The sequence below is a fragment of the Oratosquilla oratoria genome, chromosome 14 (assembly GCF_046742065.1).
Source record: "Oratosquilla oratoria isolate Oo_2021 chromosome 14, ASM4674206v1, whole genome shotgun sequence".
Lineage (NCBI taxonomy): Eukaryota > Metazoa > Arthropoda > Malacostraca > Stomatopoda > Squillidae > Oratosquilla > Oratosquilla oratoria.
The window spans coordinates 65,835,818-65,852,187 of NC_134790.1; the positions used below are offsets into that span (position 1 = coordinate 65,835,818).

General features: G+C 35.6%; 1 protein-coding gene across 5 annotated transcripts in view; it reads left to right on the forward strand.

The window, feature by feature from the left end:
- Plc21C (Phospholipase C at 21C) overlaps nt 1-16,370 on the forward strand; it is a 952,170-nt gene that overhangs the window by 848,533 nt on the left and 87,267 nt on the right. For all 5 annotated transcript variants that reach the window (XM_076198141.1, XM_076198143.1, XM_076198142.1 and 2 more), the window contains one exon: nt 3,986-4,150. In XM_076198141.1, coding sequence (XP_076054256.1) covers nt 3,986-4,150 — 165 coding nt within the window. The remainder of the gene's footprint in view (nt 1-3,985; nt 4,151-16,370) is intronic.

Sequence of the window (16,370 nt, forward strand, 5' to 3'; positions counted from 1 at the left end):
ATCAAGTGAAAGGGAAAGGGAAGTTGGAATTTGAAAGTGTGTTAGGTATGGTGTCAGGAGTGGTGAGTAAAGAAAAGAAAGAGTGGCACTGATAGTGATGAGATGAGGAAGTACATGGTAGAGTGAAATGTCACTAAGGATAATGTGAGCAAAGGGGAGGCTGAAATGGGAGATATGGAGATTTATTATTGCATATGGTCTTGGTAATGAGAAAAATGAGAAGGAGAGAGTTATTTAAGTGAGTGTGTAGAGAGTTTAGGAGGAATGTGGAGTGGCGTTGGAGAATCTTAATACTAGACTAGGAGATGAACCATTAGATGGAATAGTAGGAAGGTATGGGGTGGCAGAAAGGAATCCTAGCAGAACAAAGATGTTTGAGATGTGTATTGAAAGGGTCAGAGTGATTGTTGGGAGGGGATTGATGGATTTTGTAGTGGTACCCAGAAGGAGTGGAAGAGTTCTGAATGTGTGTTCAAAGGAGAGGGTAGTTGAATGCCTGCTCATTATATAGTAACAGAGAAAATTTATTAAACTGGGATAAAAGAAAAAATAAGAGGACATGAAAAGAAACTCAAACAAGGATAGTTATAGAAGAGATCTGAAAAAGAATAGTTTCCCACACAAAGTGGTAGATATCTGGAACAAATTGGATGAGGCAACAGTGTGTGCAAAAACTATACAAGAATTTAAGAACAAACTAGATGCTGAAAGATACAAAGATGGGTCACTACAAGCATAGCACCTCTTCCCATACAATACAACTAGGTAAATACCTCATCACTTTATTTTTGCCCATATTTACTTTCAGCTTTCTCCCCTTGCACACCCTCTCAGTCTCTGCCACCAACTGCTTCTGTCTATCCATAGACTCAGCCACAAATGCAGTTTCAACTACAAATAACTAATTCACCTCCCATTCTCCCCATTCTCACTCGCAAACTCCAGAACCTTGTATTACACTCGCATGCTTATTTCCTTTACCATGCCATCCATGTACACATTGAGTAACCATGGCAGTATCACACAACCCTGGTACAACCCCGGCTTCACCTCAAATCATTCTCTCAATTTCTGAACCCATGTAAGCTCTACTGCTCATGTAAGAAACATTCACTGCCCTCAACTGACTTCCTCTATCCCATACATCTGCATGACTCCACGATGCCTGTCAACCCTGTATTCTCCATACATTGAAATTCAAAACACATCCTTATCCTTTGCCAAAAAATTCAAATACTTGATCTATGCACTCTCTTTCTTTCCTAAACTAAACTGATCTTTCCCAATTACTTTTTTATTCCCTTCCTAATCCTCTTAATCAGCATTTCCATACACCTCACTCACTACACTTAGCAGGTTGATCACTTTAAAACTACATTTATACTTTTCTCTTTTTTCCATATATATAGGAATTACAAGTGCACTCCTCCCATCCACTGTTTCACTTTCCTCCCCTAGGTTCACATTAAACAATTTCACCAGCCGTTCCACTATAACTACTTCACCCTTTGACACACTTTCCTGCTTTCATTACTCTTTGTAACTCTTCTGTCATCTCCTACTGCTGCAATCAAAGCCTCTATCCTCCTCTACATTCAACAACTCTTTGAAATAGCTTACCTGTCTTCTATTTACTGCCTTCACTTCCAATAACATTTGTCCATCTGCACACTTTACCCTCTCCTCTGTACCCAATTAATTTCCCCACACTCTTCATCTTCTTCTAAAATATCTTTTTGCTCTTTTCAAACATCAATACACATAATAATTGACTTCTCACTCAAAGAAGGAAAAGTACCACAAGATTGGAAAAATGCATATATTGTCCCAATATACAAAGGAGGAGACAAAGAAAATCCAACAAACTATAGACCAGTATCCCTTACAACCACAGTAGCAAAAATATGTGAAAAATTATTAGGACTAAATGGATTAAACACTTGGAAGAGAACAAAATACTAAATCCTAAACAATTTGGTTTTAGAAGTGGAAGATCATGTACTACAAACTTAATATGCTTTTACTCAAGATTGATAGAAATAATACAAGAAAGAGATGGATGGGCAGATTATGCTTTCTTGGACTTACAAAAGGCTTTTGACAAAGTACCACACAAAAAGCTACTAAGAAAAATTTAAATAATAGGTGGAATACAAGGAAAGTTATTGGAATGGATGAAAGATTTCTTGAACGGGAGAAAAATGAGGGTGGTACTTAGAGACAAGAACTCAAATTGGGAAGATATGATAAGTGGAGTCCCACAAGGCTCTGTATTGCTATTTATATAAATGATATGGATGAAGGTGTGGAATGTTATATGAACTTCTTTGCAGATGATGTGAAACTACTAAAGAGAGTAAGTACAGAGGAAGACTGCAAATCTTTTCAAGAAGACCTGGACAAAGTCTGGAAATGGAGTCAGAAGTGTGAAGTGAACTTCAACATTAACAAATGTAGCATAATGAAATTTGGAAAAAGCAAAAATAGAATATCAGGTCAATATTAAATTGGTACAAAGTAAGTTAAAAATGTAAACTCGGAAAAGGACCTAGGAGTAAAAATCTCAAATGACATGACATCAGACAAATATGTCAACAAATTAGTCAGATAAACTTTTAACTTATTAAGATCAGTGAAAGTAGTCTTTGACTACATGGATAAAAAAATGATAAAAAGAAAAAGATAAAATAAAAAGTACTAGTTACATTGATAAGACCAAAATTAGAGTACACTGCAACACTATACACTATATACCTAGTTTTAGAAAAACAAAAATAAACTAGAAAGAATTCAAAGAGCAATGACAAAGATGGCACCAACACTCTTCAATTTGACATACGAACAAAGATTGGATAAACTAAATCTACCAACCCTGGAACAAAGAAGAAAAAGAGGTGATTTGCTAACCATCTACAGAATTATGAAAGGGATGGAAATTCTTGATAGAGATGACTTACTAAAGTGGGACAGAAGAAATACAAGAGGACATGAGAAGAAACTTTGGAAGGACAGTTACAGAAGAGATCTGAAAAAGAATAGCTTCCCACACAGAGTGATAGATATCTGAAACAAACTGAGGAAACAGTGAGTGATAAAACTATACATGATTTTAAGGACAAACTGGATGTGGAAAGATACAAAAGCGGTTCAATACAAGATTAGCTCTCTTTCCATAAAATACTACTAGTTACAACTAGGTAAATACATTCACATTCACACTTTACCCCCTCCTGTGTACCCAATTCATTTCCCCACACTCTTTTCACCTTCTTCCAAAATACCTTTTTGCTCTTTTCAAACACCAATCCCACCTCACCCTGGGACTAGAATATGTGTCAGAAGTATGGTCCCCACACAGTGAAGGATATAAGCAAGGTCAAGAGAATACAAAGGGTAACAATTAAACTGGTTTTCAGACTAGCTGGTAAACCATATGAGGAGAGACCAAAAACATTGTGTCTCCGAACCTTTAAAGACTAAAGAGAAAGAGGTGATATGATTACAGTATTCAGACTGCTAAAGGGGACTTACTACATTGACAGAAGAGAAATCTTGTTCAGGGATAGGAGGGCTCTAAGAGATCATGAGAACAGATGAAGAAGACTACATATCCACAGGATGTGAAGAAATACAAATTTCCATATAGATGACCCAAACAGTGTGGCAAAGGACAGCGATGACCCTTCATAATTGAGGTGCTAAGATGGAAGGGTAGTGAATGAGTTTTAGATGTGTGTGGGGTGATAGATGCTTTGAATTAGCTACCCCCTTATAATGGGGAAAAGGCTTTTTGGTATGTATCTAAACATATACATGGTTTAGTATACTTTATGTGTTTAGAATTTGCATAGTATGCTTTTAAATGGTTGTTTTATTAGAATAAGGATTTTCATATATATATTAGATGGCATAATATGTTTAATTTATATTTAGTATAATGATTTTCATGAATAATATCATTCTTAGTATACTTATTCCATTGCAGGTTATCTCTGGTCAGTTTCTACAAGAAAGGCGAGCTGGGTGCTATGCAGAAGTTGAAATGTATGGTTTGCCTGCTGATACTTTTAGAAAACGCTTTAAAACAAAAACTGTGCCAAACAATTGTCTTAATCCTGTATGGGATGAAGAACCATTTGTGTTCAAGAAGGTAGTGTTATAAAATAGGGTTATAGCATTTACATGAAATCATTATTAAGATTTCATTGTTAGAACTAGACTTTTGAGAAAATAATTTTCTTGTTCAAGGTTATTTCTTGATCTGATGTTGCTTTCTTTCAGTCACTCTAGTCTTTAGTCTTCTTTAATTCATCTCATTCCATTTAGTCCCTATATCTCTTGACACTTCCATAGTCGTTCCTATCCATTTTTCTCTTCCAATTCAGTCCTTGTCTCTCCATTAGCTTCTCCATCTTGCAACTCATAGGTCTTCCATAGCACTCATCTATGTAGATTCCTCCAAATTCTTGCTACTACTCCTTTTTTCTTTCTTCTTTTTTTCATCCCTTTACATTTGTACTTTCCACCTTATTCTCTTTTTCACCTTTTTTTTACTTCCTTGTGTCCTACTACCTGCAGAATGTTAAAAAAGCAACTTACTACTGAAACATATACAACAACCTATCACCCATGCCACACAATATATTCACATAAAAGCACATTCACACCCAGATCACAGACACAGAACTCTTCAAGACAGACAACTAAACTTAATACATGATCAATGCCCCCCAGACATCACCCCATAGAAATGTCCCCTTCAAGAGAACTAAGAACCAAACTGGTATGTTTGCATTCAGAACACCCTCCAGCTCTATGACAGCATCAACACAAAATAGGCCTGGCCACAAAATCAAACTACTATAGATGCAATCACCCCACAGAAGACACAGAACACCTCATCCTACACTCCTTCACACTAATAGTCCCTAAATAACAACATAGTATTTCTTCCTTGAGTGACTTATGTGCCCACCTGGTGGCTGTTGCCACTTGAGAGCCATGGGCATCCTAGAGTGAAATTTAGGATAACAGATTTAATTAATCATTCACTTACCCTTTTCACTGTTATTATTTTGAATTTATCTATATATGATACAGGCAGGCATGGGTGAATGGAATATAGATGGGAGTGGAAGAGATGAGGATACTCTTTTCTCATGCCTAGCTTCACTTTGCTGGTAATAGTTGATTGGTGGGAGGAGGGGGGGGCAATTATCTTTTACTACACCTTGCATCTACTCTGCTTCTACTATGTCATTAATTTATTTTTTCAGTTATGCTGTTACTAGCAACAATTTTATTTAAATTTATTCTCAATTCTCCTTTCTTATTCCTCACCTTCATAATGCCTCTTTTTATATGCATACTTTCCTCATTATCTCAGTCAGTACAGATGGACCCCAGTGTTTGTGAATTAAATATGTACAGTTTCAGTTATGCATCAGTGGGAAAAAAATCACAGAAAGTTAGGTCTTTCTTTAAACTTAGCAGCTTGTATTTAGTGGGAAGGGAGACATCTCACATGCGCAGTCCAGTGTCACATAGATTCATCAAATTGCATTTATCAAACTGTATACAGTATATAGTTATGTATGTGGAGTGAGGAGGATGGGAGGTAATAGGGGAGGCAGTAAGTGTTGGGATGAAAAAGGTAAAGTGGTGTTTGCTGCAAAGTAGAACTACAAAAGCATATGAGAGGTGCAGGAAGAAGAGAGAAACAAGGTGCAAAGTGAGGGAGGCAAAGAGAACATACGTATTTACCTAATTGTAGTATACAGGAAAGGAGCAACACTCTCTGGGTCCTGTCTCCAACTCTTTAATTTATCATGCCTAGCCTCAAGTTCAGATGTAAAGTGGGGAACATGTTTGACAGACAATTTGTGAAAATAATAAGTTGCTTGGGAGGAAGTGTAAAAAGAGGGGGATAAGACAAGTAGAGAGCAAAAGGCAAAGGGTGCAAAGGGACAGGTTAATGGAAGTGAAGGCAGTAAGTGGAATATGGGTAGAGTATTTCAGGGATTTGTAGAATATTGAGGTTAGGAAGGGTTTGATTGTGGCAGTGGAAGATGATAGGAAAATGACTGTGATGAAAGAAGAAAATAATAGAGTTGTAAGAAAAGACAAGATACAAAGATAATTGAAAAAAATGGAAGCTGGCAAAACACCTGGGCTAGATAGGTGTACCATGGAGTGACAGAGAGAGGACCATTCATAGGAGATTGGCTGGTATTTACCTTATTTACCTAGTTGTATTTTCCGGGATGAGATCTATGCTTGTAGTGACCTGTTTTCGTATCTCTCCACATCCAGTTTATTCTTAAAATCGTGTATAGTTCCGGCATTCACTGTTTCTCTGTTCAGTTTCTTTCAGACATCAATCACTCTATGTGGGAAGCTATTTTTTTCAAGTCTCTTCTGTAACCGTCTTTCTTTAGTTTCTTTCATGTCCTCTTGTTTCTCTTCTGCCCCACTGTAATAAGTCGTCTCTATCAAGAATTTCCATCCCTTTCATAATTCTGAAAATGGTCAACAAATCACCTTTCTCCTCTCTGTTCCAGTGTTGTTGTCGTTCCCTAGACTGTCTGTCCGAGCAGTCCCGTGTCCCCAAGGAATGTCACAGCTGAAACTGGGTTTTCCCACAAATCCTTTATAGAGTGTATGTTGTGTTGTTTGCATGCATGATTGTGTATAATGCAGTCTTCCATTATGTGTTGTATGGTATGGGGTGAAGTGTTACATCCTGGGCAGCTGTTCACAATGCAGTCATCCAGCCTCTTGTGGTAGCTTAGAAGTGCTGGGTGGTGGCCGCACCGCTGTCTAGCCAAGTGGACTCTGTCCTTTCGTGGGAGAGAGGATTCAGAAGGGTGGATATCAGGGGGTCTGGCATGCAGCAGTGTGTTGTCTTTCAGTGTGTTAATGGAGCGGTGAGTGATATGATTATGAATATGTTTCCGGAGGCTGGTATTTGGTGGTTGTGGAGGAAGAGAAGAGAGTATCTGTGCGTGATAAAGGTCTTTGGGTGTTGTTTTAATGTTTCTTGGTGTGTGTGGGTGTTCTGCTATGTAGTGAAGGGGGTGTGATGTGTTTGTGGTGGCTGCGGCAAGTGTTTGTGTGCCTCTCATGTTGAGGTGGTACTTTGTTGAATGCCTTCTGCAAATCCAAGAAGGTGCAATCTGCCCAGCCATCTCTTTCTTGTATTATCTCAATTAATCTTGAGTAAAAGCAGATTAGGTTTGTGGTGCACGATATGCCACTTCTAAAGCCAAATTATTTGGGGTTTATTATTTTATTTTCTTCCAAGTATTTGGTCCATTTGTTTCTGATGACCTTTTCGAATATTTTTGATACTGTACTTGTAAGGGATACCAGTCTGAAGTTTGTAGAATCTTCCCCATTTCCTCCAGTGTTGACAGATGTAATTTCTCCAATCTTTGTTTGTATGTCAGATTTGACAGTGTAGGGGCCATTTTTGTTGCTGCTCTTTGGATTCTTTCTAACTTTCTCATGTTCTTCTTTGTGCTAGGTGCCCACAGTGTTACAGCATACTCCAATTTAGGTCTTATCAGTGTAACAACTATTTTTTTTTTTTTTTACCATCTCATCTATGTAGTCGAAGGCCACTTTCATTGATCTCAATAAGTTATAAGTCTCTCCGAATAATTCATTGATATGTTTATCAGGTGTCAAGTCACTTGAGATGATTGCTCCTAGGTCCCTTTCTAAATTGACTTTTTTGACTTCTTTGTTTCCAATTTTATACTGTCCCGATACTCTATTTTTACTTTTTCTAAATTCCATTATGTTACATTTTTTAATGTTGAAGCTCATATCACATCTACGACTCCATTCCCATATTTTGTCTAGGTCATCTTGCAGCGATCTGCAATCTTCTTCTGTTCTTACTCTCTTGAGTAATTTGGCATTGTCAACAAAGAAGTTCATGTAACAATTTACTCCCTCATCCATATCATCTATATATATGGCAAACATTAAAGGAGCCAATACAGAGCCTTGTGGGATGCCACTTTTCTCATCTTCCCAGTTCAAATTTTTGTCTCTAAGTACCACTCTCATTTTTCTCCCTGTTAAGAAATCCTTCATCCATTCCAGCAGTTTACCTTGTATTCCTCCCATTATTTCAATTTTTCTTATTATTTTTTTGTGTGGTACTTTGTTGAATGCCTTCTGCAAATCCAAGAAGGTGCAATCTGCCCAGCCATCTCTTTCTTGTATTATCTCAATTAATCTCGAGTAAAAGCAGATTAGGTTTGTGGTGCACGATATGCCACTTCTGAAGCCAAATTGTTTGGGGTTTATTATTTTATTTTCTTCCAAGTATTTGGTCCATTTGTTTCTGATGACCTTTTCGAATATTTTTTATACTGTACTTGTAAGGGATACCAGTCTGAAGTTTGTAGAGTCTTCCCCATTTCCTCCATTATATATTGGTACTATGTTTGCATCTTTCCAATGTTGCGGCACCTTTCCCTCTTAGAGTGAGAAGTCAATTATTTTGTATAGTTTACCTGTCAGTTCATCTATACACTCTTTCAGTATCCAATTTGTGATTCTATCTGGTCCATGCTATTTCCTGACATCTAGGTTTTTGTAATCTGGTCTCTTATTTCTTTTTGTGTTACCTTTATTTCTTTCATCGTGGGTGATCTTTCTTGTTGTCCATCTTTCCAAGATTGTAAGCTCTCAATTGTAAAAACAGACCTGAAATGTCTGATCATAAATTCTGCCATCTCTGTGTCATCTACATATTCTTTATCTCCACGCAATTTCACTATTTCATGTTTATCCTTTAGTTTTTCATTTATATATCTGTAAAAGAGTTCAGGTTGATCCTTACATTTGTCTATGATATTTTTTTCATAATTACTATTTTCTTTCCTGCATATATTCACATATTCATTCCTAAATTTTATATCTGTTTGCCATTTGGATTTTTTTTTTTTTTTTTTTTTTTTTTTTTTTTCCATCTTTTCTAGGCTTTGTCTCTCCTGTCTCTAGCCTCACTACACCTTTTGTTAAACCAACACTTTATGGAAATCTCTTTTTGTTTCTTTTTTGTACATATTTGTTAATTCCTTCCTTGTACTTTTCTTTGAATATGTTCAATTTGTCTTCCATCTTTGTTTCCTCTTTAGAGAATTTATCCCAGTTTGTGTTTTGGAAAAATGTTCTTAGTTTTACAAAATCCGTTTTGTTGTTAATTAATCTTCCTTCTCTATGTTTGTCATTCCTGTCTACATTGTTCTGTTCTTTTAATTCAAACTCTAATAGTATATGGTCACTCTTTCCAATTGGTGTTTTATACTCCATTTTGTTCACGATATCTGGTTCAGAAGTTAATATTAAGTCTAGTTTTGACGGTTCCTCATTGTTTCTATATCTAGTATTTTCCTTAACCCATTGTGTTAGGGTGTATTCAATGGCCATATCCAAAAGAATGTTGCTCCAAAGTTTATCTCCCCCTTTAACTATCATTTCTTCCCAGATTATGTCTTTTGCATTAAAATTGCCCATGATTACTATTTTTCCACCCTCTTTCAGTAACTCGTTTAGCACAATCATTGTGTCTTCCAGTAATTTAGAATGTTCACTGTCTGACCATACATGTGTTTTGGTGGTACATACACTGCTACAGATTTTCTAGTTTTCATCTATTTGTTTGCAATTTTGATCAAAATTAATTCTACATTGCCTTGGCCTTCATTAATCTTTGTCACATTTAGACCCTTTTTGGTCAATATCATGACACCTCTTCCCTGCTTTTCTGTTCTATTTTTCACCCAGTGGTTGTATAGACCATGTCCCACTATGCTTGTTGATAGAGGTCCTTTCAATTTTGTCTCCACTATTCCCATGATATCAGGTTTTTCTGTTTCTAGATAGTCATTTAGTTCATTGATTCCAGAAATCATGCCGTCGATATTTGTGTGTGCCACTTTTTGTTTCATATTTTCCTTTCTTTTTTGGTTTAAGTTTCCATTTTTTTATGTACCATTTTTTCAGTCTCAAGTCCATCACTCTCCAAAAAAAACTCGTTTTTTCCATCTCTGCTCTCTTCTCATTTCTATCATTGGCCTCAATTCTGAGAGCTTTATCTTTCTCTTTTTCCTCATCACTCATTTCCTTTTGTATCCATATATGTTTGAATTTCTCGCTGTTTGCCAGTTTAACTGCTTTTGATAATACCTCCTCAGCTATCATTTGAGTTCTTAGTTTTATTTTCAGAGGTCTATGTTGTTTTTCTTTGGAATATTTGCCTATCCTATGGACTACTGCAGAAGATTAAAGTGGTATTCCATCATATGGATGAAGAGATGATGAAAAAACTCATTAAAACCCTGATACATCCAACATCCAAGACTATAATATGTGTCAGTAGTATGGTCCCCCACACAGAGTGAAAGATATAAGGGTAGCAACCAAACTAGCCTGGCAGATAAACCATATGAGGAAAGACTAAAAGTGGGTCTACCAACTTCGAAAGATGGAAGAGAAAGAGGTGACATGATTACAGTGTTAAGGTCACTAATGGGGTAGAATGCATTGATAGAAGAAATCCCCTGATTAAAAATGGGAGGGCTTTAAAGAGGTCATAGAAGTAAATTAAGAAACACCGCATATCTAAAGGATGTGAAGAAATACAGTTTTCCATATAGATGTATGAAAATGTAGAATACCTTAGGTGATATGGCCCAAGCTTAAACAATACATGAGTTCAAATCTCAATATGATAATTGGAAATTGAAGATATAAATTACTTTATAACCATACATGAATTTGAGTCTAAGTATGTTAGAAAATTAGAGAATAGGAGACGGGACCCAATGGGCATTGCTCCTTTTCTCTATACTATAATTAGGTAAATAAATTGTTTAAACACAAGATTACTCGATGCATTGTAGCAGACATGAATTTAATCATGTAGACAGGTAATTCTACCCCTTTTTGAGACACTAATAACAATGTGGAATGTGTTACTTATAAAAATATATATACACATATGCATATAATAAAGAAAACAAAAACTGACATGAGATTTTTACAAAATACATTATTATCATGTAATATTACATATGAGAAACATTGGCCATCATAAGAGGAGGAGGGGGCACCAAGCCATTACATATGGCACCTGGAAGGTTACGACAATGAAATTGTGATAATATATATATATATATATATATATATATATATATGCAATAAAAATGCTAGAAACATGTGTCCACAAATGTGGGAGTATCCATCACAAAAGATAAACTAATGAAGCAGAACACTTTCATGTATTTACACATCATCCAGACACTGAAGCAAAAGGAAGTGCTGTGTTGAGTGCGTCTATCTAATGGTTTCGTCGCTGACAACAAAGGAAACCAGTTGTTATTGTGCGGGATGGATGAACTATGGTACTCGTATAACCAGTAAAAGTTTTTCCAGTTTTTCTAGTTCTTAAATAAGTATAGTTTTTGGCAAAATGGAGAAAGATAAAGAAGAGAGAATAACAAATTAATCGACAAAAAGAGGATTAGACGTAAGTATAATGGAGAGTCATAGAGGTGTCATCCCCATATGCCCTTATGTAATTGATACTCCAAGGAAAAACCAAAGGTGGGAAAGTAACTTTTTCTCCCTCAGGTTTTCAAAGAAACCCAGGTGAAATAGGAAAGAGCTTAGATATAGATAGAGAAATTAGATATAGTAATGCATTAAGAAATCATGAAATAAATGACTTAATGGAAGAAATTATAGAATTAAAATTGGACTACAGGGCTGTACATAGGGAATTGAATACTTTGCATAAGAGTAATGAGCAAATGATCAAAGAACTAAGTGACCTAAAGAGCGAAATTGAAATCCTAAATGAGAAAACGACAGAATGAAAAATGAAGACAAAAATAAGAATGATGAACTGAAAAAGGTCAAAGAGCAATTTCAAGTAGTGACCGTAAAGGTGGAAGAGTCAATCAAAGAAATGGACCTCATTGAAATAAAAAATCAATGAAAACAAGAACAGGAAAATAAAAAAATATGTTTTAGAGAAGTAGTAAAAAAGCAGATGGAGGAAAACACAAAAGAAAAGGAAAATTAGGTGAGAGATACAATCGACAAAGGTAAGTGCATTGTGGTCCATGGTATCCAGGAAAAACACGATATGTATAGATACAAGAGAGAAAAGGAGGAGAAGGAAATAGCTAAGCAGATTCTGAAAGGAATACAGGATGAAGGGCAAAATTTCGATAAAGTAATCGATGAAATCCATAGGATAGGCAAATATTCAGGAGGTATTATTGAAAGCAGTTAAACTGGCAAACAGCGAGAAATTCAAACATGGATACAAAAGGAAATAAGTGATAAAAAAGAGAAAGACAAAGCTCTCAGAATTGAAGCCAATGATAGAAATGAGAAGAGAGCAGAGATGGAAAAAAACAAGTTTTTTTATTATTGAAAGCAGTTAAACTGGCAAACAGCGAGAAATTCAAACATATATGGATACAAAAGGAAATGAGTGATGAGGAAAAAGAGAAAGACAAAGCTCTCAGAATTGAGGCCAATGATAGAAATGAGAAGAGAGCAGAGATGAAAAAAAAACAAGTTTTTTTTTGGAGAGTGCTGGACTTTGAGACTGAAAAAATGGTGCATCAAAAAAATGGAAACTTAAACCAAAAAAGAAAAGAAAATAAGGAACTAAAAGTGGCACACACAAATATCAATGGCATGATCTCTGGAATCAATGAACTAAATGACTATCTAGAAACAGAAAAACCTGATATCATGGGAATAGTGGAGACAAAATTGAAAGGACCTCTATCAACAAGCATAGTGGGACATGGTCTATACAACCATTGGATGAAAAATAGAACAGAAAAGCAGGGAAGAGGTGTCATGATATTGACCAAAAAGGGTCTAAATGTGACAAAGATTATTGAAGGCCAAGGCAATGTAGAATTAATTATGATCAAAATTGCTAACAAATAGATGAAAACTAGAAAATTTGTAGCAGTGTATGTACCACCAAAAACATGTGTGGTCAGACAGCGAACATTCCAAATTACTGGAAGACACAATGATTGTGCTAAACGAGTTACTGAAAGAGGGTGGAAACATAGCAATCATGGGCGATTTTAATGCAAAAGACATAATCTGGGAAGAAATGATAGTTAAAGGGGAGAGATGAACTTTGGAGCAACATTCTATTAGATATGACCATTGAATACACCCTAACACAATGGGTTAAGGAAAATACTAGATATAGAAACAATGAGGAACCGTCAAAACTAGACTTAATATTAACTTCTGAACCAGATATTGTGAACAAAATGGAGTATAAAACACCAATTGGAAAGAGTGACCATATACTAATAGAGTTTGAATTAAAAGAACAGAACAATGTAGACAGGAATGACAAACATAGAGAAGGAAGATTAATTAACAACAAAACGGATTTTGTAAAACTAAGAACATTTTTCCAAAACACAAACTGGGATAGATTCTCTAAAGAGGAAACAAAGACGGAAGACAAATGGAACATATTCAAAGAAAAGTACAAGGAAGGAATTAACAAATATGTACAAAAAAGAAACAAAAAGAGATTTACATAAAGTGTTGGTTTAACAAAAAGTGTAGTGAGGCTAGAGACAGAAGAGACAAAGCCTGGAAAAAATGGAAAAAGATAAAAAAAACAAAAAAAAACATCCAAATGGCAAACATATATAAAACTTAGGAATGAATATGTGAATATACGCAGGAAAGAAAAAAAGTAATTATGAAAAAGATATTATAGACAAATGTAAGACCAACCTAAACTCTTTTACAGATATATAAATGAAAAACTAAAGGATAAACATGAAATAGTGAAATTGCGTGGAGATAAAGAATATATAGATGACACAGAGATGGCAGAAGTTATGATCAGACATTTTAGATCTGTTTTTACAATCAAGAGCTCACAATCTTGGGAAGATGGACAACAAGAAAGATCACCCACGATGAAAGAAATAAAGGTAACACAAAAAGAAATAAGAGACCAGATAAAAAACCTAGATGTCAGGAAATCGCATGGACCAGATGGAATCACAAATTGGATACTGAAAGAGTGTATAGATGAACTGACAGATAAACTATACAAGATAATTGACTTCTCACTCAAAGAGGGAAAGGTGCCGCAAGATTGGAAAGATGCAAACATAGTACCAATATATAAAGGAGGAAATAGGGAAGATCCTACAAACTTCAGACCAGTATCCCTTACAAGCACAGTAGCAAAAATATGCGAAAAGGTCATCAGAAACAAATGGACCAAACACTTGGAAGAAAATAAAATAATAAACCCCAAACAATTTGGCTTTAGAAGTGGAAGATCATGCACCACAAAACTAATCTGCTTTTACTCGAGATTAATACAAGAAAGATGGCTGGGCAGATTGCGTCTTTTTGGATTTGCAGAAGGCATTCAACAAAGTACCACATAAAGAATTAATAAGAAAAATTGAAATAATAGGAGGAATACAAGGTAAACTGCTGGAATGGATGAAGGATTTCTTAACTGGGAGAAAAATGAGAGTGGTACTTAGAGACAAAAATTTGAACTGGGAAGATGTGAAAAGTGGCATCCCACAAGGCTCTGTATTGGCTCCTTTAATGTCTGCCATATATATAAATGATATGGATGAGGGAGTAAACTGCTATATAAAACTTCTTTGCTGATGATGCCAAATTACTCAAGAGAGTAAGAATAGAAGAAGATTGCATATCGCTACAGATGACCTAGACAAGATATGGGAATGGAATCAGAAAAGTGAGATGAACTTCAACATTAAAAAATGTAGCATAATGGAGTTGGAAAAAGTAAAAATAGAGTATCAGGACAGTACTAAATTGGAAACAAAGAAGTCAAAAAAGTCAATTTAGAAAGGGACCTGGGAGTAATCCTCTCAAGTGACTTGACACCTGATAAACATGTCAATAAATTATTCGGAGAGACTTATAACTTATTGAGATCAATGAAAGTGGCCTTTGACTACATAGATGAGGAGATGGTTAAAAAAAATAGTTGTTACACTGATAAGACATAAACTAGAATATACTGCAACACTATGGGCACCTAGCACAAAGAAGAACATAAGAAAGTTAGAAAGAATACAAAGAGCAGCGACAAAGATGGCGCCTACACTGACAAACCTGACATACGAACAATGATTGGAAAAATTACATCTGTCATCACTGGAACAGAGAAGAGAAAGAGGCAATTTGTTGGCCATTTTCAGAATTATGAAAAGGATGGAAATTCTTGCCAGAGATGACTTATTAAAGTGGGACAGAAGAGAAACAAGAGGACACGAAAAGAAACTAAAGAAAGACAGCTACAGAAAAAGAATAGCTTCCCACATAGAGTGATTGATGTGTGGAACAAACTGAACAGTGAAACGGTGAATGTCAAAACTATACATGATTTTAAGAATAAACTGGATGTGGAGAGATACGTAAATGGGTCACTATGAGCATAGCTCTTGTCCTGTAAAATCCAACTAGGTAAATACAACTTGGTAAATACATCTGCAGTGTAAGTTCAAAGAAATTCCTCTAAGATGTAAAAACACAAATGTGTTTTACTTCATTAGTTTATCTTTCCTAGTGGTTACTCCAGCACATATATATATATTCAGAGTGTATATGGGTAGGAGGTTTTCCATCAGACATGCTTCATTGAAGTGAATGGTAAGTTTATTGTGACAGAGTCTCTTGTCATACTTTCTCACTTTTATTAAAGTATTCTGGCCTTCTATTGGCAGTAATCCTGTTGTTTCTCTGTCATGCTTTTGGGTAGCAGACATAATTTGCTTGAATCCAAAATGCTTTTTCACACCTGGTGCTTCCTCAGTAGCAGAAAATAATCTAGAGGATATTATATTACACAAGGATTATATACTCTAGGTAGGGGGTTTGGCAGATCATGTTTGGTTAGTGCCACCAGAGTTCTTTGTTCTCCACTTAAAGTTCTTGTGCTAAAATGAAAATATTAACTTGATAGACATGTATTTACTTAGTTGTATTATACGGGAAGGGAGCTATGCTCATGGTGACCCATCTGTGTATCTTTCAGCATCAAGTTTTTTCTTAAAATCTTGAATAGTGTTTGCACACACTGTTTCTTTGTCTAATTTGTTCCAGGTATTTATCACTCTGTGTGGGAAGCTATTTATTTTTCAGATTTCTTCTGTAATTATCCTTTTTGAGTTTCTTCTCATGTCCTCTTGTTTTTCCATTGTCCCATTTCAATAAATCATTCTTATCTAAGATTTCCATTCCTTTCATAATTCTATAGATAGTAGGTCTCCTTTTTCCCTTCTTTGTTC